General features: G+C 40.2%; 1 protein-coding gene across 1 annotated transcript; it reads right to left on the bottom strand.

Annotated features, from left to right (window-relative positions):
- Positions 1 to 6742: 6742 nt before the first annotated feature.
- Positions 6743 to 16435, bottom strand: LOC144464664 (junctional adhesion molecule A-like). The gene is made up of 7 exons (XM_078172395.1): positions 16246 to 16435; positions 13889 to 13948; positions 12393 to 12509; positions 11390 to 11536; positions 11040 to 11242; positions 10846 to 10948; positions 6743 to 9580 (listed from the first exon to the last, which is right to left on the bottom strand). Exons 1-7 carry the CDS (start codon positions 16292 to 16294, stop codon positions 9474 to 9476), a joined length of 786 nt encoding a protein of 261 aa, XP_078028521.1. The 5' UTR covers positions 16295 to 16435; the 3' UTR covers positions 6743 to 9473.
- Between the last annotated feature and the right edge of the window lie 8740 nt (positions 16436 to 25175).

Here is a 25175-nt window from a genome sequence, read left to right as displayed (position 1 = left end):
CAATTTTCTTTTTAACAAAGGATAAAAACAGGATACAAAGAAACAGAAATAAGTATACAATAAATGAATAAAAACGCCCAAAAAGCTCAAAAGCTATTCATCCCTGTGACATAGTCAGTTACTGAGTCTCTCATCTTGTCTTAACTCAGCTCAATTTTATTTATACAGCACCTTTCATACAAACATGCAGCCCAAAGTGCTTCACATGGCAACATAGCAATGACACAGACACAAGACAATAAAATATTATAAAAGCAAAACAACCAAAACACAACAAACATAGAATAAAAAGAGAGTAAATAAAATAATTTAAAAATGAACAGGAGAGATAAAATGAGGTAGAAAACAATGGTTGAAACTTAAATACCAAGACTGTAATGTTACTCAACATGAAAAGCCAAATTAAAAAGACATTTTAAAGTAAATCAGTGGAGGACCTTGGTGATCTGGCTGGAACATAAAATGATAGAAAATCTCTGATGTATGGAGGGGCAAGGACATTTTAAGCTCTATAAACAAGTAAAAGAACTTTAAAATCAACATGTAAACATGTTCACATGTAAACACTGTCCATTTTTCCCATTTCTCTCAACATCGCTCCTCTTGAGTCCTCATCCTGTGGGTTAAACAGTTCCATATCATACATCTCATTCACAATTTTCAGCCATTCTTCTTGTATTGGTGGTTCTGCCTTATTGTACCATCTCTTCGTGATGGCCTTTTTACAGGCTCCCAACAAGATTTTCAGTAGGTATCCGTCTTCTCTTAACACATATTGCCTAAGTGCAACACCATGCATGATCTAGGTATATCATAATAACCCCAAAATTTTAATAATAACCAAATGAACATTTACCCGAAACTGCACAATTTCAGGAAAGAGCCAAAATACATGAGTATGATCCACACATCCACAGAATGATATTTACAGTTAATAACATCACTATGAATTAGTCCACAAACAGCAGATATACAATATTTATATAATGTGTTTCCTTTCTAAGCATATACACCACAATTATTTAATTCAATCAGTAACACCGTTAATGTAAAGACATGAGCACCTGTGATGTTGAAAGTTGAAAGTGAAACTTGGGTTTATATTCACCTGGTTGGAATTCAGTTGATAGAAGTCTGCTGCATGAATCAATCTGTTAAAAATACTTCCGAACTAATCAGCAGTACATTACTACAGTCTGTGTCACACAGTCCTCCTGACTGCAGGGTGGACATGCATTTTTAGGCAACATGCTGACTCAAATCTGTGAGCAACCTCAGCCTGTCTGTGCCATGAGGAATTAGCTAAAAGGGAAATATACATGGCCTTTACCCTACCTAACTGTATGCGCACATTTACAGTTGGACTGCTCACTCACACACTACAGGTATAAATCTCAGCAACCAGGATCCAACATTTTGTGGAAAACCTTCCCAGAAGTGTGGAGGCTGTTATGGCAGCATGTTAACACCCACACTTTTCAACTGAGATGTTTGTCAATTACAAATTGTTGTGACTAGTAGTAGAAGTAGTTCTAGTATTGTGTTTTTTACTAAATAGAACAAGAGCTGAAGATCAACAAAAATGAAAATCTTAGCCAACAAACAATAATAATAAATAACAAACAATAAGAAAATATGGTGTGTGCAAATTTCATCCTCCTTGTTTTCATACTGCACCCTCGATGGCTTCTGCCTCTTTATTTTCTTTTACTCTAATGCTCTCCACCCAACTATTTCCCTTATATTCAATTTTTAAATATCAATAGGTAAATGAATGACTAATAATTTTATTAAATGTTTTTGTTTTCATTGGTGCCCCTCCTCTGGCTGGCGCCCTGGGCGGCTCCCTGTATTGCCTATAGGAAGATCCACTAATACTTGTACGAAACAGGCATCCACATACTTTTGCCGATATGGTTTATCATTTATTAAGACCTCCATGAAACAGTGAACACATGAATAAAGTATTTCCGCTGTACAGACAAATCATCACATTGCAATATTGCAGCTCTCATGAGGATTATACACTATGCATTTCAGTCTTTCATTCACTTTTCATAACCTGTTAGGGGTCACACGGGGGCTGGAGCCTATCCCAGCCGACACTGGGCGAGAGGCGGGGTACACCCTGAACAGGTCACCAGACTATCACAGGGCTGACACGCAGAGACAGACAACCATTCACACTTACATTCGAATTTAGAGTCACCAATTAACCTGCATGTTTTTGGACTGTGGGAGGAAGCTGGAGTACCCAGAAAAAACCCACACTGACACGAGGAGAACATGCCACCTCCACACAGACGGGCTCCCCCACCCTGGGTTCCAAAAAGGTACTCTCTTGCTGTGAGGCAATGCTAACCACTGCACCACTTGTACACTGTCCACTGAGGTGAACTGTTGTTAGGATATTATAAGATCACAAACACATTCTTTTAGCCTGTTTGCGCAGTTATATTTATTTTTATCATATGACATGCTGATAATCCCTGAACCACTTGCTCTGACACAGTACTGCAAGGGCGTAAGTTTTATTTCAGCATTGCAACATTGAGGAGGACACATGTAAAACAGGGTGTCAGGGGCCTCCTCCAGAAGATTTTGAGCATCAAACTCTTAATTTCCAGCATTCTGGTGAATTTCTATGCACCAATTTTTGCCTTTTCTGCATCAATTTAAGGTGTAAATGTCTTTAAATTTGTCAAAATAAAAGCCTCCTGCTTCTTTCACCTGCGTCCTCCCCAAAATCTACACCTATGTTTGCATTACTGCATATGTCTAAATGTTGGCATGGTTCCTCGTGGCTGTAATCCCTGCAGTTCCTGCATTTCCTTCCTCTTTTTAACACCCAGTGCTTCCCTCTACAGGACACCAACAGCACCTTCAACATAATGCTCATACCAACTGAGGACATGCATGCTGGAGTTCATGCCAGAACACATTTAACTGCTTGGTTGGTTTAATTTAATGAGCATTGTTTGAATCTGATGCAGTTAAGTTTCAGTTCAGTTTATTGTCATTATACAGTACATAGTACAGCAGTGCTTTTCAGTGCAATTAAATGATTGTACTTTGACTACACACCACCTACTCAACTATATACATAAGTAAAAATCTTGAACATTATCAGAGGAAACATTACACCATATAAAGCATATTCTCTGTCCATGTATAAATAGAACCGTTGATGTGGATCTGACTAAACGTAGAGCTTTCAGAGACATACTGTATATTTATGACAACAAGCCTCGGCTGAACATGGATCATGTGTCTCAGGCACAAGTGAAAGGCAAAATAAAACTGAGTTTGTGTTTTGGTTTTCTTTGTCATGATAGTAGAGAGACTTTATACATCGTCTCCTCAGAGTAGTATAGACGTTATTGCTCATGCATACATTAGTAGTCGGTCAAAAACAGTTCAAAAGTTTTTGTTTCTCTGCTTGTCATCAGACTCAACCCTCACCAAAGCTATCTTTGTTGCCCTGCCCAGTTCTTACCGACTAATACGACACAGTCTTCCACTGTAGCGGGCCTGTGTGGCACAAGGTCGCCTCTGTCTGCCCTCGTCATCTGGCAGCCAAGAAGGAGACACAGGGGACAGATTTCAGTCAGGCAAAATAGATCGCTCACCTTAAAGAGTGATGATACTCAGCAATAATGTCACATTGCGGAGTGCGACGTTGCATCACTTTTGAGCTGAGAAAATTTAAATTGCCTGATGGTTGAGCAGTTTTCATCTCCTTTTAAAATCCCTCTTATTTGCTGTCAAACACAGATAGTTCGTGCTATCTTGTTATTAAGACTAAAGGCTAAAGCTCGGTATCGTTCATCACACTGAATAAAATCACAAAAAATAGTGAATGTAGATATTAAAGATTACAGAATATAGACTTTCAGTTAAGAATTAAGTCACATTCATGCTTGTTACTCATCACCCTGTTAGACATGTCTGTCAGAAACAGATTTCTACTGCACATTTCAATAACTGTTTATATGAGAGAGTATTGTAGAGTATATGCAGTAGTATGTGTGCTTAGTATCGAGTGCATGATGCAGAGTTAGCAGACCTGTGACACAGGGGCGTCGTTTCAGCAAAAGCTAAGGTATGACAATATGACATGACGTCACAGAGCTACTGATGATGGAGTTTCAAAAATATGAACTTATATAAAACTTCACTTTGGTCTTTGACCTGTCAGAAGTACATACTATGCTATTGAAAACTGTTTCAAAGGACATGAAGCTGTTTCTCACATTCATAATACCTCATGTCTGCATGTAATGCACGACTTGGTGAGAGCAGTGAAAACATCGGTACAACAACACAGTAAAACAAAGGCCAATTTGGTACAATACTGTATAGGCGAATTACTTGGAGTGTCTCCAGAGACCGAAAATACGAGCTTAACATGCCGACATGAAGAAAGAAAACCCCACATACAATCAGACAGGCTTCAAGACATCATTTAGACAGGCTGTCTACAGCAGCAGAGCAAAATGCTTTTACAACACATAGATACCGTATTTTTCCAAATAGTAGCGCGGGCGTTTATTTCACAAAATTGATTTTGACCCCAGGCTTTAAAAGAACCAGGCGGCTATTTGCTCAAGGCTTTTTTTTTTTGTTGCACCGACCTGCACCAGGCCGTTATTTGGTTACAGTTCCTGTCCAGTATGTTTTTAGTGCAAAAATACTGTATAATGTAGGGGTGAGTTCGTGTACAAAAATCTCTAAACATTTAGAGTGGGTCATTTTTTTCGTGTACACGTGTACACGGGTTTCACCGCTGGGTGGTGCTATTGCATACCAGTAAAGCCCCAGTTATCCGAATACCAACCGAACGGGCCATTTAATTAACAGTTACAGGCCGCCACACCGAAATATCGCCATTCCGACGGTCCGCCATCCCGAATTCTGTTCCCTCCTGACAGTAAGCTATGGCGAGCCTGTACAAGCTGTATTCCCCATGCATGTCAGCGATTTTCCCCGGGGACGCACGTGAGTAATTCAGGCTGACATTACCTGTTTTTCAGCGAACTCTTCTGGTAATTTTGTTAAAAGGCATGGCATAGAGGTCCACAGTAACTTGTTATTATTATTATTATTATTATTATTACTATTATTATTACTATTATTGGGTCTCATAAGAGTGGGCTACAATGAGTACCGGGCCATCAAATCACAGTATCAGCGGTGAGAGGGCACGGAATTGTGTGCGCTGTTACGCACGCGGGTCAAGGCGATCACGGATATTTGATGTGGGAAAGATGTAGCCAGATGTATTACCTGTTTTAGATACGTGGCTGTCTGTCCGTCCGTCCGTCAGTAGCACAAGTCATGTGCACCACTTCACCACCGACCCGTGCGTAAAAGCGCAAACAGTCCCTCAAGGAGGGACAGCCATGAGGCAATGAATGAGGAAATAATTGCCCGGACGTTTAATCGGACCAGCGTTTAATACACAATATGGGGTCAAACCCCCGGCGGCTATTAGGTGCCTGGCAGCTATTTGCCACCGGGCGACTATTTGGAAATTTGGACAATTTGATTCAATAACACTCGTATTCACTGATGAGCATATTATTGACCTATTTAAAGGGAAATTTCGGTTTATTTCAACCTGTCTCCTATCGTCCTAAATTTGTTTCAAGTGACTAGTGACATAAAAATAATAGTTATCATGTTAGCCATTAGCCTAGATACAGCCGGGGCATAGTAGCGTCAGACCTGTTCAAACGCAAGTGAATGGGCAACCTTCAAGTGCAAAGTTAGTCCACTAAACAAGCTTTTTTCCCACAAAGACCGCCTCATATCGTTAGGATAAATGTCAGAGAACATATAGAAAACGACATGTAAACGTGTTGTCTTACCTTACCGGTGTGCTGCCATGGTGGTTTACCATCTAGCTCTGCTTTCCAAAGCGCGGCTGAAATATATCTCGCGAGCTCTAGATAAAGCCCAGCTGGATACTACTCCAGGTGGAGGTGTCTCGTCCTCGGTCACATCCAGACCTTGAAAATAAGGCTGCAACCGCTCCCATTCCTTGCAACAGAGGAGTTCCTCTTCTGTGGGCACTGGGCCACAGCATTCACAGGTAACGTTACACCACCAATCTCCAGAGCTACGCAGCCTTGCAGCAGCCATTCCTCCTCTCTCGTCCTCTACCTGTAGCGCCTCTCTCTCTCTCTCTCTCTCTCCTCCTCGGTTCTTCTATTTCACGAAGCTCTTCGTCAGTGTATTCTGGCTCAAATAAATAAGGGCGGCCATCAAACTCTGCAAAATCAAATTCCTCCTCCACAAAGTCAAAGTCTGGCAAAAAGTCAGCCATTATTCTATAAATCTTTCATAAAATAAATGAATGAACTTTTCAGGCTACTGTCCGGTTCTGCCTTCCAGCTGTTGCTGCTTGTTCTCGCGAGATTTCAGCCATGCTTTGAAAAGCAGAGCTAAATGGTAAACAAACATGGCACCACACCGGTAAGGTAAGAAAACACGTTTACATGTCGTTTTCTATATGTTCTCTGACATTTATCCTAACGATATGAGGCGGTCTTTGTGGGAAAAAATCTTGTTTAGTGGACTAACTTTGCACTTGAAGTATGCCCGTTCACTTACGTTTTAACAGGTCTGACGCGACTATGCGCCCCGGCTGTATCTAGGCTAATGGCTAACATGCTAACTATTATTTTTATGTCACTAGTCACTTGAAACAAATTTAGGACGATAGGAGACAGGTTGAAATAAACCGAAATTTCCCTTTAAGTGCAATACAATGAAAACAACCAGCCAGTGCGCCTCAAGTAAGATGACTACAGAACCTCTCTCTTTCTTTTTCTCCCGATTCCAAGGTATGGCAGCTGCCATACCTCGCCATACCTAAATGATGCCTATGCTGTGACAGATATATACTGTACGTTCATTCACTTCAACTTATGAGGGGCCGTGCAAACCATAATTCATTTTGGCCCTCTCACACACATTTTCCTTACACATACATATATTATCACTCTTCTTTTACATACATATATTTTCATTCTCACATATATATACACTTTACTTTTCAACACATACACATAGGCTGCGGTCGGAAAGTCTTTTTTGCTTAGGAAGGTTCCTAGCTGAGTGAAATGACCCGGAAATATTTTAGTGGCTGCCATGATAAGAGCTGTTCAAATTCTCTAAACACTAAGGAAAGGAGGTTCAATGCTTCCTTTCGATCTCCTTTAGCATAGGATACATCGGACCTTCCTAAGCGATAGGAAATGAGATAATTCCGTCCCACAAGTCATTGCGGCGGCAATATTTACGCACCATTCACAAACTCAAATGATTAGGAAAGAAAAAGATCAACATGACCGAGAAAGGAAGGAGATCACCATCTAAGTTACTGCTGTTTATGAAGCATTATTCATCTCATGCCATAACTTGTTCATATATATTTTTTCAACTTTCAACATTATGTTAAACTGAGATACAAACTATGAACGTTTCGCTACTATTGGTGTACCCTCCGTCCACAGCATTGTTTAACTTGTTTTATAACAGGATATACAAATATACATTTTAATTTTCCGATTTTTGTGTGAATGAGAGAAAACGGAAATCCACTTGCTTTTCCCATTTTTGTCTTCAAATGGCTAATTGATATAGAAATTAAACCAAAACCAGAAACCTAGCCTACTTGTTTTTCACCTTTATTGTTATATCTATATTATCTGCCCCTACTGCATCTCAAAACATTGGCATCGGCTATGCTTATGGCCTAGATAGATAGATAGATAGATAGATTCAAGAGTATTATCTAGATCTGCTCTACAGTATGTGTAAAGTGCCCTCAGATGACTTTTGTTGTGATTTGGCACTATATAAATAAAACTGAATCTAAAAAAATAGATAATCAATGAAGTAACGTTGCTGTGCCTCGTGCATAAATGCGCATATAGCTACTTGGCGTATCTGGAGATTTAAATAATCAATGAAGTTACTGCTTCCCACTTTTTATTCCCCTGTACAGTGTTCCCCTGCAGAGCTACAGTGGAAGGATCATAACAAAAAATGCAAAAGACTGTAACGTTAAAAGATATCTGCCTGAGGTTATTAAATACCTGCAGCGAGCACCCCACTCCGCAGCAGAAACAATAAGCGTGTTTCCACATAAAGAGAGATGCTGTGCGCATTTACACATGAGGCACAGCAGCGTCCCTTTTATTATTAATATTATTATTATTTATTATTTATCTATGCAGTAGGGGCACATGATATTGATTTAACAATAAAGGCCTTACACAAGTTAATTACTGGTTGTGGTCTAATTTCTACTCCAATTGCCCATTTGAAGAAGAAAATGGAAAAAGCACGTGGATTTCCATTATTTTTTTTATTCACACGTAAAAAACAAAATAATGCATTTAATATTTGCTTATCCTGTTATAAAACAAACAAGCTGAACACAGCTGTGGACGGAGGGGACACGCACCGTAACATATGCTCAATTTGCATCAGTCATTTATTCATTTGAGCATTGTTGTATTGCCAGCCTTTAGTAATATCATTAATTCATTTTACTACTTGGGATTCAGATGGGTGAGTGTGAGCAAACATTCTCAATGTGACAATTTCGTTTCAGTTTGTGGCTGGTAGCCTATATTCCTTTTTTTAATTCAATTCCGACCTTAGTAATTAAACAATATCTTTCACCGTGTTGTCCACGTTTATATATCCTGCATGAAACAACACGATGAGAACGTACGCCCCATACGTTCTCATCGTGTGCATCTTGTAGTCCATCTTCAGAACATTGTAGTTTCACCACAGCAGACCCACATCAATAACATCTTTCTCAGCCAATCACAGCGCGATAAATTCTTCTTCTTCGTTTGGTTTTATGGCGCGTTGCAACCATTGCTCATTAGGTGTATACCGCCACCTACTGTACCGGAGTATGTAGACGATAAATGGAGTGCCTTCCGTTTCCACTATACTCCTTCTGTTTCCACTATACTCTCACTCACACATGCATACATTCTTCTCTTGCATACATATATTCTCTTTCAACATACATACCTTTTCCTTTTACATACATATATTACTTATAGTATTAAATGTATATATGATTGCATGTGCATGAGAGCAAAGTGTATGAATGTGTGCATAAAACATATGAATGAGAGAAAAATGTATCAATGTGTATTCAAATATATAAATATGAGAGTAAAAATATATGTATATGAAAGGAGAATGTATGTGTGTGCGAGTGAAAATATATGAATGTGTGAGTGAAACTGTATAAGAATGAGAGTGAAAATATATGTATGTGAAAGGAGAATGTATGTGTGTGAGAGGGTGAGAATGAAATATGTCTTGTACGGCCCCTCATATTAACTCATTGCACTTTGTGCATACACACAGCTTCAGGAGAGTCACCAGATGATTATGGGTGCTGTGTTAACGTATGCAGCAGTTTGGCGCCTCATTCATAGCCAGTGAATTTCCAGCAGCATGGGAAGTGTCATCAAGGTCAGCAGCAGGCCACTGCAGCTTTGTAATAGGACACTCCACGCTGAGCAGGGGAGGAGGAGCTCTGCAATAAGAAAAAATAATGCAGGTTCAGAAGGAGGAGCATTTTGAGATTCATTAGCTGAATAACAAAGACTGCAGTGTGATAACTGAAAATGAAACTGTAAAACTGATGCAACACCCAAACAATCAAGGGGACATTGAAAATAAAGATTGTATCTTAATGTTTGTATTGCACGGCTCTGTTTACAACTGGAATTTGCTAATGTTAGTTTTTTGAAACATGGCTGAATATTTGTCAGATTTTGAGGTTGTGGACGACGACTTTGAATATGATGGACTTCCTTACTGTTTTGAGCCAGAGTATACGGATGAGGAGCTCTTTGAAAGGAGGATGCGGAGGCAGAGAGAGGAACAGCTGGCCAGAGAACAACAAACCGCTGCACGTCCGAGAATAGATGCTAGCTGGTGGTGTTCTTGTGGACAATGTTCCACTATGCCAACAGAGGAGGAATGCCTTTGTTGCTCTAAGTGGGTTTTGAGGCCAGGAGATACACGTCTGGATGTCTCCAGAAATGACTGTCTCACAACAGAGGATTTCACTTCTATGATCAACCGGGCTGTTTTTTTCGTGTCCCGAAAGTAAACTGGAAGACCCAGCAGAAGCCTGCAGGACCGAACAGGCAACTTTCGATTGAGTAAGTAGCCTACACACATGCATAAATTGTTTATTTTCCTTGAATTTGTTTGCTTGATAAGTAAATAACTATGAGAATTTACATTTCTTTAGTTTCTTCTCATTGCTTGTGTAGAACGGCCTGCACACTGCACAAAAGGCAGAGGCACTTCTTATGCAAAACTTGAATTTATTATTACATAGTGCTCAGTGACAAAAAGTGAGAAACAGAAAGGTGAACGTTTTGGTGGTAAAGAGGATTGTCTTTACGAATTGCCTCTGTCTTTTTTTTGCAGAGGTTAGTAGGTCAGTATAAATGATCCGGATGATGATGACAAGCAGCTCTAGCGATTCATAAAAACATATTGGTGAAATGAACGATTTTTGCGTCAGATAATGTGTTATTTAGAGCCTCATTGTCGGTGCCCCGATCATTCCCACTATATGGATGTACGCGGCTCTCGTGGATCTAAATATCTTCCGAAGGACTCCAAATGACACCAAACTTATCTGGGTGAGTAAACAACCGTATTTAATGCCAGAAATAAGGTCCAGGTTGTAAAAAACGGAACTTTCCCTTTAAGAGCTGGCATGCAGCAAACCACACCAGCTGAAACTAGTTTCAATATTACTACAGTGAGAGGAGTACTTACGAACTTCCATTTTCACAGCTCTACAGCGCTGTGGAGGACCAGCGTCGTTGAAAGCCTCACAGCTGTACTGACCGGAGTCCGCTTTGGATGCAGCAGGAAACTCCTGAAGAGGCAGACGAGGTATATGTTTAATTTGAAAGTCCACTGACAACTGTCACAGTTCGAATGGTGCAAAGTAATAGGTTGTGGCTCACCAGGTTGCCATTGTCTGCATTTAGCTTGTAGGTGGCATTTCTGAAGGCGGCAATCTTGCTTGGTTCAGGAGGCAGAAGGACGTTGTTTTTGAACCACCTGTATTTGGGTGGAGGTGAGCCATCGTTGTCGTGGCAGGACAACAGGGCTGACTTGCCCGTCGTCACCGAGGAAGGGATCCTACACAGGGGCTGAGATGGAGGCACTGCGGGACATAACATTCACTTTCATTCTCAACATGTGCAGGAATACACAACTTCCACTGCAGCACATTTTATGGCAGGAATGAGAGTCATGGTGGATTATACTTGAAGAGATGTGTTTGCAGAGTGTAATTATAAAGGATCCTCACCCAGAACAGTCAGCGTCACTCTGACTTCCCCAAACTGGCCGCTGCTGCTGCCGGACACCTCACAGTCGTACACTCCATTATCCTTGCGGGTCACTTTGGTGAATCTCAGATTATCACCGTACATTGTCACTCGGTTGGCGTACGGCGCTGTGAAAGAGTGGCAGCATTACATAACAGACTCAAAAGCATTCAGAGCACATACCTCTGCTAAAGCTACCCAGTCCTCTGAATTCGTTCTCTAGTTTGGAGACTCTGAATGTGAATCTGGATCTGCATCACAGTGTGACAGACGATCATCACATAGGGAGCTACAGTAGGGTGAAGCTAGGGTGGGGTGATATGGAGAAAATCAAATATCACAATATTTTTAACCAAATTCAACGATATTGAAGATATTGTAGGATTGATCTAGCTGATCACTAGTGGTTAAGACTACTGCGTTTGATGCGGAAGATCAGGGGTTTGATCCCAGGTAGGGCAACACATATCCAGTGTGGACCCTTGGGCAAGGTTCTTAATGCTGCTAGCCTTCTTCAGGATGAGTGAATCTGCAAATGCAAGAGTCATACTGGCTTAGACAATGCTAAGGTATATAAAAATAAATTCTGGCCCTTGGACAAATGTAGTTAATGACCCCTGTCATACAGTATAGGACACAAGAACAAGAACAAAAATGGTACACAAATTTTAGAAAAGATAACCTTTCTTAAGACTGGTTGAAACAATAAATCATACAGGGTACAACTCCACTGAAATACAATCCCGTCAGCTACTTCAATGTGTGCATTGCAATTTAGTCCGTTTTTGCCTCTTCTTACACTGTAGGCTGCCATGGAAATGTCCACCAAATTTCATTAAAATATTTTAATGTAGTTTTTTGAGATATAACTTTAACTAACAGAGAGACAGACGCAGGATCAAAGACTTCCTTGGTGAGAAAAAAAAACGCATTTGTCAACATGCTACAAAAAGACACAGTCGCAGAGATTGTTAATGTACTTACATGTTAGTTTCCCATCAAAGACCACGTACGCCTGTGAGCCTTTTGGGTCCTTAAATTTCCACTCAACTCTGGGATTGGAACCAAAGTCCGCTGAATGAGAGCACGTGAGGTCGGCTCCTGAAATAACAGAGTTCACAGTTACACCTATGTTACACGAAATAAAAAGGTATTATCAAAATATATACAGTTCTGAAATTATTAGTCCATCTTAAGTTCTGCATGATCTTGAAGATTTAAAAAACAAAAACTCTCATTGAACTCCCTCAGGCCGTTTCAGTGACCAGACCTTCATCAGGCATCAGGGTTTGCCTGATGAAGGTCTGGTCACTGAAACATTGCAGCATTAAAATAATTATTTTTGCAAGTTAGACAGTGTGCAGGAGTCTTTTCTACAAGTTTTATTCTTCACATCTGTCTCCTGTGCATCTGTTTGGAAATAGATGTCTGAAATATTCCTTTGTTTTAAGGAAAAGCTGCCGTGAATCGGGCATTTTAGGACACAACAATCACCCTTAAAAAAGCCTGCAAAATTCTCAAGGGGGTTGCTAAGCGACAAGGATATCCATCAGCATTTTTAAGTCCTCTGCAAACTTCCCAACAGGAACATTCAACCACACAAATTTATAACTAAATATGGAGACTTATGGAAAATGATCACAGGATATTTGACACAAGCTTTCGTCACGTTAAACTTAACAAAAAGGAGATGCAAGAAACTGGTGGAGAATATGCAGCACCAAATACAGTACAACACCAGGAATGACCTTTTTTTTGCAGGCCGAGACTTTGATTCCCTCATCAAAAGCCTACAGGATTTTTCCATTGGGTTTTGGATTATTGCCAAAATGAAGCATTGTGACAAACAAACATTCATGATACTTTCACTTCTTTTTAACAAGATAATCTCCGGAAATAAACACCACTGTCATGATTACTGAAGTCTAAATGCAATCGCCAGAAGTAAATAGCTAACGTTAGGCTATAAACAAACTACACTACAGTCGCATGACATAACGTCACCAACATAACAAGACTGGAAAGCCGTTTTTAAAGACAAATAAAAGCTTTAAAATTAGGTATTTACTGACATATTTTATGTCAAAGAAAAAACATTTAATTCTCTTAAAAAAAAAGCACTGACTCTGAGGGAACCACGAGTGCAAAAATGCTAAATCATTTACAGGTTTTAAGACTCATTACTGGGGCACTCTATACAGTATAACCAGCTCCGCACAGTCTAACCTTGTTTAACTCTTCATCAAAAATGCACTACAGCGAGATGATGATATCTTCTGCACAGCGAGAATGTAAGACCGTGAGCAGGATTCCTGCACGGCAAATAGTCTCATATTGAGAAACGAAACAAAGCCAACCTTCCCATATTTGCTCCTTAGAACAGAATGAAAGGAAAAGTGGAAGCACAATCACTCTGGGACATATAATTTAGGCTTACAAAAGCTCATCTGCATTCTTTTCTTTTTAATTTCAGGACTCACCTTCATTCTCTTTCACTCGCACATTTTTGTTGTCGCTGGTGACTGTATAGCCACTCACACCTGGACAAACAGAGATTGAAATAAAACACATCATTAGACTTTGAAGTTTGATAACATGCTGTCACTATAACACATCACTGTAATTTGCAATGGTGAACAGATATTACAGTAGGCTATGCAAACATTTTATAATGTTTATGTATAATTTTATGCAAAAATGCCAAATATTTACTAGTCCCAGCTCCTAAAACATGATTACTTACAAGATTTCTTCATCTTCCATTATAGTAAATTGAGTAAACTGTTTGCATTGTATGTTTCTGCAAACCACCATACATTACATTTGTATTATTATTTTGTAGCAGCTGCTGAAATGTTGACACTTTGTGTTTCTCAACAACACAGTGGTGAAGGTGTGGTTAGATTGAGACACAAAAACCACTTGGTTATGGTTAGGGAAAAAATCAGGTTTTGGCTTAAAAACATCCACGTTCAGTGACACAAAAAGTGTTAGAAAAGCAGGGACGGGTCTGTAAACAACAACCAGGATCGGTGCCACAACCACTGCTGGGAAATGCCACGATGTGCTGCTCAAAACAAGCGGGTTCAGTAAAGAAACACACAAGCTGTCTAAACCATTAAACGTTCACCCCCTTGCTAGGCGGCAGCAGAAATATTAGTCAGTTAAACCAATTAGTATTTTATTCATGTACAAGGCCGCTTAACTGTCATGCAGCTGCCGGCCACTAGTGGGAGCTACAAAGCAGTGAGACAGTAGGCCCTCTCCCCGCGGTAATGCTCGAGTAGACTGGAGTTTTAAAACAGCACGGTGGGAAATTGGAAAGATGTCCTCTCGCAAAACCAGCACAGTTTGGCAGCACTTTGATTTGGAAAATGACAATAAGGTAGCGTGTAGGCTGTGTCGGGAAAAACTGGCATATAATCACTCGACTGGGGCAATGCACAACCACATTCAACTCAAGTATCTGGATGTTAACCTGCACGTAACAACGGCCAATCTGACATTGTTCAACCGGAGACGCTGTGAAAATCAAATGTAAACACTGCGGAAAAACCGTTTCAGTGACCAAAGGTAATACCACCAATCTGTTTCAGCACCTGGAGCACTATCACGTTACCGAATACGAACAGTGAACGGCTCAAAAAGGAAAGATGGACAAACACCAAGCGACAAACACCTCCACAAAGCAGCTCTCGATAACACAAGCATTTACAGAGGCTACACAATATGTTCATCTGTGTGTGTTTCATTCAATTATTTTAAAATCACAAAGATAAGATACACACTCTTTCATTAGAAAAAAACATCCCAGATTTAACAGATGAGCATATTTAAAGTACAAATCTTGTCAGTGAACTATGAGGGCAAAAACAAACACAAAATAACCGTTCATTAATTGTAATCGAGGTAAAATGTTCCGTTAATCGTGATATTGATTTGAGGTCATATCGTGCAGCTCTAGTTGCAGATTCAAGTCCCTGTCAAGATCAAATATGGAGTGTGGATTAGTAGCTGAAGAGGTGCCGGTTCACCTCCTGAGCACTGCGGATGTGTCTTTGAGCAAGACACCGAACCCCAAAATGCTTGTGGTGTTCGTCCATGCGCAGCCCCCTCCCTCTGACATCTCTCCATTTAATGTAGGTAAGTCCTGCTTGTGCATGTGTTTGTATTATGGGCCTGTGTGTGTTTGACAACAGAGTGAAAATCTGAATTTCCCCTCAGGGATCTAAGAGGAACATCTTCTTCTTCTTGAGTTTATTGATCTAACCTCACTGGACCTACTTCTGTTTAATATGTACAGTAATATTAATTATAACCAGAATGAGGAAATAGTGATAGCATTTGTGTTTGTAGAGCATTTTCCCCCATTTATGATCAAGTTTCAATGCAATTGTGACAAAAGAGGAGGAACTAGTAACTCTTATCTTCCACTTTTTAGTGGTTACTGGTTTTACAGCTGCGCCAACCCTCAGCACGAAGCACATTTTCTGCTGTCATTTAAGTTTAACTAGACATTACAGTAAAAGTTTTAAATATCCTACAACTTGTACACTGCAAAATGAATCATATGTTATGGTCTCTGACGTCAACTTGACCTGCTCCTGCTCCTGAGCTGACACAAACAGGCCTACACTGTGTTTTCTGGACCAGGCCTGAGGCTCGTCTGAGGACGATGAGCACCAACAACAGCCAAAACAGTTTATTTAATATTTAGGGTCAAAATTGTTACTGATATTGCAGCTGTTGTTGAGTTAAACTGTGCAACAAGAAAGATTTGAACGTGTTGACTGTCCTCAAAAAAAGAAAGAAAAAGCAAATGCCTAAAATCACTCACCTGTCGCTGCGATGAACAAAGCCACCGAAACCAGCCCGCTGACAAACATGTTGACCAGTGTGGTCCTCCTCTGCTTCACCACGGAGTCCCTTCTTCACAATACTCCTGGAAAATTCACAAAAAGTGCGTAAAAATCTTCCTCACGTCGAATAAACACCCAGGTGCGTATATTTCTCGACTGTGAATTCACTGTATCCTTTCAGATGGCTGCTTATTATTGGCACCACAGCAGAAGTGAAACTGCCATGCATGCATAAATCAAAATCATGTGGCATTCTGTTTTTAAAATCGGTGATACATCAAAGTAAAATCACATGAACTCAGTCATAGTATTGGAAATAATAATGATAAAAAAAACAAGCCAATATACCGTAATTTACTGTGAGCTGTCACTTTTCTTTTTAACACAGGATAAAAACAGGATACAAAGAAACAGAAATAAGTATACAATAAATGAATAAAAAAGCTCAAAAGCTATTCATCCCTGTGACATAGTCAGTTACTGAGTCTCTCATCTTGTCTTAACTCAGCTCAATTTTATTTATACAGCACCTTTCATACAAACATGCAGCCCAAAGTGCTTCACATGGCAACATAGCAATGACACAGACACAAGACAATAAAATATTATTAAGCAAAACAACCAAAACAGAACAAACACTTTTAAACATGTTAACATGTAAACACTGTCCATTTCTCCCATTTCTCTCAACATAGCTCCTCTTGAGTCCTCATCCTGTGGGTTAACACTTCCATATCATGTATCTCATTCACAATTTTCTGCCAATCTTCTTGTGTTGGTGGTTTTGCCTGCCTTTATCATGTTAAAACAATATGCACAAGTTGGAATGAAGTTTATGAAAATCCCTCTTGAACCTTTTGATCTGAGGACCTTTAGGGACTGAGGGAATATGAATTACTTACAAGTTATCTGAGGAACGGACACATAATTTGAGGTAACCAACAACCCGCTTTTATACATCTGAAGAACTTATATAAAAAATGAAGTGCTTGGCATCCAGAGCAGGTGTCTATTTGAGACAGGCCTTTATTTGTCAAAATGTGTAGCCACACCAGGCTGATAAAATGGACTGGGCCTTTAACTGGGACGAGGCTTTATTTCTATAATATTAAAAAGAAGAAAAATTAATTTAGTGCAAAAAATGATGAAGTAAAAAAAATATAAAATCTAATAAACCTTTCACTTATACAGATAGTGTATGTCCATGATTGATGGTTGCAGAGGATAATTGAAATACACGCATGGTGTGGAGTACAGTACAGTACAGTAAGATATAGAATATAGCCTACAACATGGTACATAAACAAATCAACATCATACACCAAATGTAACAATAACAGAAAAACGCAAAAAGATAAATGAATAAATAACATCAAACCCTAGAAATACCTGTACAAAAACACATTTCATCATAATCCAGTTCCAATTCTGGCTTTATCTGCCATTATTTAAAAGCTTTATAGGCATAGGTGTTAATGGATTTTTAAACACACAACCCACAGTAAGTGGTAAAATATTGCACAGTAGGAAAAATTGCGCAGGCATGTTAGACAGTATAAATGTAAAAAATATAGATATTTGAATATGTATCATTATGGATAAATGCAAATATATCATAGAGTATATATAGAAAATAAATAGAATATACATAGAAAATATGAGATATGAGGCAGCCATTTTAATTTTTAATTTAAAACTCACTATAGTAGTGATATTATGGATAAATGCAAAGTGCAATATTTTTTTATCAAAGTTTATATAAACTAATGAAGTAAATCCGATGCATTTTGACTGTTGAGTGATTATTAATTTATAGTTAATAACATCACCATGAATTAGTCCACATACAGTAGATATACAATATATAAAACATCAACAATAGTTATAATGTATTTCTTTTCAAAGCATGTATATTGCATTCATTTAATTCAATCAATAATACCATTAATGTAAAGATGTTACCACCTGAGCACCTGTGATGCTGAAGTTTGAAAGTGAAACTTGGGTTTATATTCACCTGGTTGGAATTCAGTTGATAGAAGTCTGGTGCATGAATCAGTCTGTTGAAATACCTCTGAACTAATCAGCAGTACATTACTACAGTCTGTGTCACACAGTCCTCCTGACTGCAGGGTGGACATGCATTTTTAGGCAACATGCTGACTCAAATCTGTGAGCAACCTCAGCCTGTCTGTGCCATGAGGAATTAGCTAAAAGGGAAATATACATGTCCTTTACCCTACCTAACTGCATGCGCACATTTACAGTTGGACTGCTCACTCCTCAGCACGGCAAAGTATTGTCACTGTCCATCTTTTCTGTCTGTACTGTAAGTATTACCATGTGACCAAAAGTATGTGGACACACTACAGGTATAAATCTCAGCAACCAGGATCCAACATTTTGTGGAAAACCTTCCCAGAAGTGTGGAGGCTGTTGTGGCAGCATGTTAACACCCAAACTTTTCAACTGAGATGTTTGTCAATTACAAATTGTTGTGACTAGTAGTAGAAGCAGTACTAGTATTGTGTTTTTTACTAACAAGAACAAGAGCTAAAGATCAACAAAAATGAAAATCTTAGCCAACAAACAATAATAATAAATAACAAACAATAAGAAAATATGGTGTGTGCAAATTTCATCCTCCTTGTTTTCATACTGCACCCTCGATGGCTTCTGCCTCTTTATTTTCTTTTACTCTAATGCTCTCCACCCAACTATTTCCCTTATATTCAATTTTTAAAATATCAATAAGTAATGTTTTTGTTTTTATTGGTACCTCCTGTCTGGGCGACGCCCTGGGCGGCTCCCTATGTTGCCTAAACTGCAATCACATACTTTTGGCTATATGGTTTATCATTTGTTAAGACCTCCATGAAACAGTGAGCACATGAATAAAGTATTTCCGCTGTACAGACAAATCATCACATTGCAATATTGCAGCTCTCATGAGGATTGTACACTATGCATTTCAGTCATTCATTCACTTTTCATAACCTGTTAGGGGTCACACGGGGGCTGGAGCCTATCCCAGCCGACACTGGGCGAGAGGCGGGGTACACCCTGAACAGGTCACCAGACTATCACAGGGCTGACACACAGAGACAGACAACCATTCACACTTACATTCGAATTTAGAGTCACCATGTAACTGTTGCCACTATATGTGTTACATATTTCCATGAAGTTTCCATCTAAGAATGACTTTGAGTCAGAATTTATTTTGGGTAATATTCTGTATTTTATTTGTGCTCTTTTAGTAAACAGGAAGAGTCTTTTATTTTGAAGCCCCGTTGAGCTGTTTCCGTCTGGTTAACGTGAGTGAGTTAGAAGCTAGCTGACGCTGTTGAGTGCAGGTTGCATAGAGAGATGCTCATATGCAAGTGAGGATGAGCTGTACCTGCTTTTAGAACAAGATTAATGTTTACTGGTGTATATGAAGATAAGAAGATTCCAAGATGATTTCCTTTCCTAGCATGCAGCCAACGAGGTACTTTATTATGTTTGTATTTATTTTTGTTTTCTATTGTTTGCTATCATGTTTGCTATTCAGCTAACGTGTTGTCTGTATGTTTAATACTGTGTAATGTTAGTTTTCACGGTTTGATGAGGAGAGAAGACTTCATTAAAACCCGTCAAGAAAACCACTTGTGTCTGATTGTGCCTGGGGAGGGAGTCACAGTGAAAACTCGGACTGTTCATCGACGCGAGTGGACAATACAGCAAGAAGTTTGAAGACTAGCGAGCGAATCTCAACGTGTTCACGACGGTTCATCAAAGGACTGACAGATGAGGAAAATCTCGCACTCTCACACAGTTGAAAACGCACACACACACGAACTGACTTAGCAGCATTTTCAAGACAAAGCCATTAAGAACTTGGACACTGACAAGAGTGGGCTAAGAAGAGGGCTTTACAAGAGTTGCTTAAAGGGTTTATGTGAATGCTTAAGAACTGTTGTGTGGGGTGGTGAATGCAACTTAATTGCCAAGTTAAAGTTATTTGAATCTTGCCATTAAAGGGTACTATAGTCAGCCTTGAAGCTAAAGATTTAAGTTAAAGGACACTTTTTCCACCTTGTATTTTTAAGTGCCAATTTAAAGTGTGTGTTTTGATAATATTAAGTGAAGGCTAGTTGCCATTTGATATTTGTTTAATGCAAGTGTTCCAAGGGAACCAAGGTTTATTTACCTTTTCAAAGTGAATTTTGAGTTTAAAGCTATTGAATAGAATAGTTCATGATAACTTCTGATTCTGTTTCTGTTTCTCCATTTAAGAAGCACACATTTAAAGGACATTTTGAAGTAATACTGATTTTATCAGTATCTGCTATTACAGCTTATGATAATAACTTTGAGTGAACATTCACACATTAAGAGGCATTAGCAATTCATGCAGAGATTTATTTACAATTAATATCTAGTGAATTTAAAGCCATTATTTGATAATGGAAGAGTCAAGTGAGTTTACACCCAAGGTAAGGGACAATATTAGTGATAGTGAAAATCAGAACCCTCCAGAAGATCAAGTCGAAGATGCTGAAGCCCAGCGAGAGGAAGTACAGCAGCCAAGACGTGGTGGACGAATCCGCACACTAACAGAGAAGGGCAAAGAAATACTAGACAACACAATTAAAGCACTTCAACAAAAATTCAACTACATTTACCACAAATGGAGAACACAAGTCAGACTCGCTAAGAAGTCATTGTCACAGTCCTCGGAGCCCTTACCAGAGCATCTGCTAAATGATATCATAGGTTATGTCAGAGGCTTTTCCGCTGACGTCCAGCGCATTTATGAAGAGTTACGCAGAATCACAGTCCTAGACCAAGACACACGCCGAAAAGTAGATCAGTGTGTAGAGATTTCAAACTTCATTGTATCCAGAGCATCACGTTGTCTAAGTGGAAGGGTTCCTGAAGAAGAAGAACAAGACTGGCCAGATGCCAGCTCTCTTTGGAACTCCAGTAAAAGTGAATCAGGTACTGTCGCCTCTATTCTGAAAGATGCCTCGGAGCACTCAAGCAGGTCTTCTCTGAAACGCCAAGAAGCTGCTGCAAGCCAAGCTGTTCTGAAAGTATTGCAAGAACAAGAAAGAGAACAACTGGAGATACAGTGTCTAGAGGAAGAAGCTAAAAGGAAGATCGTTGCTCAGGAGGCAGCTGCCATGAGGCGTCGTCTAGAACAAGAAGCAGATGAAATGAAAAGAAGAATAAAGAGAGAAGAGGAGGAAGCTGAAATGAAAGCTAAACTGGAAGAAGAACACACAGCTCTACAAAGGACTCTGGAAGAAAAACGGAGAAGGTTACAGCATCTGGAGGCAATGAAAGAGCTCAATGCAGCGCGGGCTAGAATGCAAGTGTATGATCAAGAACTGGATGTAAAAAAAGAGCCAAAGGATATCTTAACCCATGAGTTAGGCCCCACAAGGCATCCACCCCAGTCTGTGTTTCCTGCCCCACAGACTGTGATCACCTCCTCAAATGAAAGCACTGCTGAGCTTGTCAAGGTCTTGGCAGATGCCTTAAGTGCCAATAGAATCCCAGTCCCTGAACCGTCAGTGTTCAGTGGGGATCCACTGAAGTACAGTGATTGGAAGCTCTCTTTCCAAACGCTTATTGACCAGAAGAATATCCACAACAAAGAGAAGATATACTACCTCCGCAGATAAGTAGGTAGTCAAGCTAAGAACGCGCTTGATGGATACTTCCTGCTTGGGACTGAATCTGCTTATGCTTCAGCATGGGAGATTTTGGAAGAAAGGTATGGAAATCAATTCATGGTTGCAAAGGCATATAGAGATAAACTCCAAACATGGTCAAAGATCGGCACTAAAGACAGCTTTGAGCTCAGAGAGTTTGTCGACTTTCTCCGCAGTTGTGAGGCCGCTATGGTCCACCTTAAGGCACTGGAGATTCTAAATGACTGTAATGAAAACAGAAAAATCCTGTCAAAGCTACCTGACTGGCTTACTGCGAGATGGAATAGGAAAGTCATTGAAGTTGAAGAAACAAGCAGCAAGTTCCCCTCCTTTAGCCAGTTCGTTGAATTTCTGACAAGAGAAGCAAAAATTGCCTGTAACCCAGTGACATCTCTGCAATCACTAAAGCAAGGTGAAACTGAAAAGCCAAAACCACAAAGACATCAAAACGTCAAAGCAAAGACACTGATAACAAGTTCCAATGAAGAGACTGTGAAGACATGCACTTTCTGCAAGAAGACTGGGCATGCTTTGAACAAATGCAGAAAGTTCCTTGAAAAGACAGTCTCCGACAGAGTTAAGTTTGTCCAAGCTGAAAAGCTATGCTTTGGTTGCCTTAAGTCAGGCCACGTCTCAAAGAGCTGCAACAGTAGGAGTGTTTGCGACACCTGCAACATGCGGCACCCTACCTGTTTGCATGAAGACAGAGACAAATGGCAAAGACAAGCACAAGCCAAACGAAATCCAAACCGAGAAAAATCAAGTTCAAGTCAAGAAAGGAATAAAGAAAAGCCCCAAGAAACGCAACTCAAAGACACAACCACTGTTGCTACTTCAAACAGAGTAATCCTTGATGAAGCGAATACACAGACATCTGCAATACTTCCTGTCTGGCTGTCATCAGTCACTCAGCCAGCACAGGAGGTACTTGTATATGCTCTGTTGGACTCTCAAAGTGACACAACTTTTGTTTTGAGAGAAGTAGCTGACGCTTTGGATGTTGACAGAGAACAAGTCAAGTTGAAGCTTTCTACTATGACATCCAGAACCTCGGTAGTAAGCTCCCAAAGGATAAAAAATCTACAAGTCCGTGGCTTTTACTCTGGCAAAAGGTTCTCTTTACCACCATCCTACATGCGTGAATTTATTCCCGCTAACAGAACTCACATCCCAACTGGTGAAACTGCCAAAGCCTGGCCCCACTTAGAACACCTCCAAGAAGACGTGGCACCTCTACAAGACTGTGAAGTAGGTCTGCTCATTGGGTACAACTTGGGTGGAGTATAGTTGGCCATGGGAATCCCTGTGTAGATTATGGGATCAGTCATCGCATAGTGGTGAGGCAAGTGACTCCAGATATTGAGCCCGCCATCAACCTAAAAACTGAAGTGCACTATGTGAATAGATCCAAAGTCAAAGAAATGACCCCTTCAGACTTCTTAAAGGTCCTGGAATCAGACTTTTTTGAGAGAGCTGGAGAAGAGGATCCTGTGTCTCAAGTACCTCAAATTCTTGTCAAGGATAAGGGAAAACATCAAGCAAGGGAGTGATGGTCATTATGAAATGCCATTACCATTCAAAGAAGAAAGACCAAACCTACCAAACAATAAGATATGTGCAGTACATCGTTTGAAGTGTCTTGAAAAGAGATTAAAGAAGAACAAAATGTACTACAAGGACTATGTAAACTTCATGGATGACATAATCTCACGTGGTGACACAGAGAAGGTCCCTGAGGAAGAACTTGACAACAGTCCGGCATGGTATGTTCCACACCATGGAGTTTATCATCCACAGAAGCCAGGGAAAATACGTGTAGTATTCGACTGTTCTGCCAAGTTTCAAGGCATATCTCTCAACGACCATCTGCTTACCGGATCCGACCTGACAAACACTTTGGTGGGAGTCCTGTGCAGATTCCAAAAGGGCTCTATCGCAGTGACTTGTGACATCGAACGGATGTTTCACCAGTTTCGCGTGAAAAGAGAAGACCAGGATTACTTGCGATTTTTATGGTGGGAGTACGGCGATCTGGAAACCACACCTTCCACCTACAGAATGAAAGTCCACCTGTTTGGAGCGGCTTTGTCTCCTGGCTGCGCCAACTTTGGTCTGAAGCATTTAGCAGCACAAGGGCAAGGTCAATATAATGAGGACACCATACACTTCATTCGGAGGAATTTCTACGTAGATGATGGTCTAGCAAGTGTACACACTGAAAAGGAAGCCGTCCAGCTTGTTAAGGAGTCAAGGGAACTTTGCGCCACAGGCAAGCTAAGGCTCCATAAGTTTGTCTCCAATAACGAAAATGTGATGGCAACCATTCCAGAGGAAGAATGCGCCACAGTTAAAGATCAAGACATGGCCTTGAGTTTACCTCATATAGAGAGAGCTCTTGGCGTAGAGTGGTGCATCACTTCTGATTCATTCAAGTTCAGAGTGCAAGTGAAGATGAATCCACTCACAAGAAGAGGCGTGCTCTCTACGGTTGCCTCTGTGTATGATCCATTAGGATTCATGGCACCCTTTGTCCTTCTTGGAAAGCAAGTTCTCCAGCAAATGTGCAGAGAAAAGATTGGCTGGGATGATGAACTTCCAGAAAAGCTAAGACCTCAATGGGAGTCTTGGATTAGAGACCTACCCAAGCTATCTGAAATGGAAATCAAAAGATGCTACTTACCTTCAGGTTTCAGCAACGTCAAGGGGTATGAGCTTCACCATTTTTCCGACGCGAGCACCTCCGGATATGGTGGATGTACTTACCTGCGAGTTGTGAGTGAGTCTGAAGAAGTCCATTGCTCTTTTGTGATGGGAAAATCAAGAGTCTCACCAACCAAGGTGACGACAATACCAAGACTGGAGCTCACTGTGGCTGTGGTTGCAGTTCGAACTAGTGACATGCTCCGTGACGAACTGGAAATCCAAGATTTGCAAGAATACTTTTGGACGGATTCTACAGTCGTTCTCGGCTACATAAACAATGATGCCAGAAGGTTTCAAGTGTTTGTAGCGAACCGAATCCAAAGAATCAAGTCAAGTACAAAGCCAGAACAATGGGCCTATGTTTCATCTGAAGAAAATCCGGCCGATTGCGCATCTCGTGGATTAACAGCAGCATAACTCAAGACCTCCAGTTGGTTCACTGGACCGAAGCTTCTGGCAAAGGGAACTGCCTGACAGAGAGCGCAAGGTGGGAGAAGTTAAGA

The sequence above is a fragment of the Epinephelus lanceolatus genome, chromosome 11, assembly GCF_041903045.1.
Source record: "Epinephelus lanceolatus isolate andai-2023 chromosome 11, ASM4190304v1, whole genome shotgun sequence".
Taxonomy (NCBI): Eukaryota; Metazoa; Chordata; class Actinopteri; order Perciformes; family Serranidae; genus Epinephelus; species Epinephelus lanceolatus.
Note: the sequence above shows the minus strand (reverse complement) of the source record. Positions and strands in the feature narration are given on the sequence as shown.

Coding starts and splice junctions, on each gene's coding strand:
- LOC144464664 (XM_078172395.1), bottom strand. CDS start 16,294: ATGTTTGTCAGCGGGCTGGTTTCGGTGGCTTTGTTCATCGCAGCGACA. Junction 13,949..16,245: donor TTTGTTCATCGCAGCGACAG/GTGAGTGATTTT, acceptor CTGTTTGTCCAG/GTGTGAGTGGCTATACAGTC. Junction 12,510..13,888: donor GCGAGTGAAAGAGAATGAAG/GTGAGTCCTGAA, acceptor CTGTTATTTCAG/GAGCCGACCTCACGTGCTCT.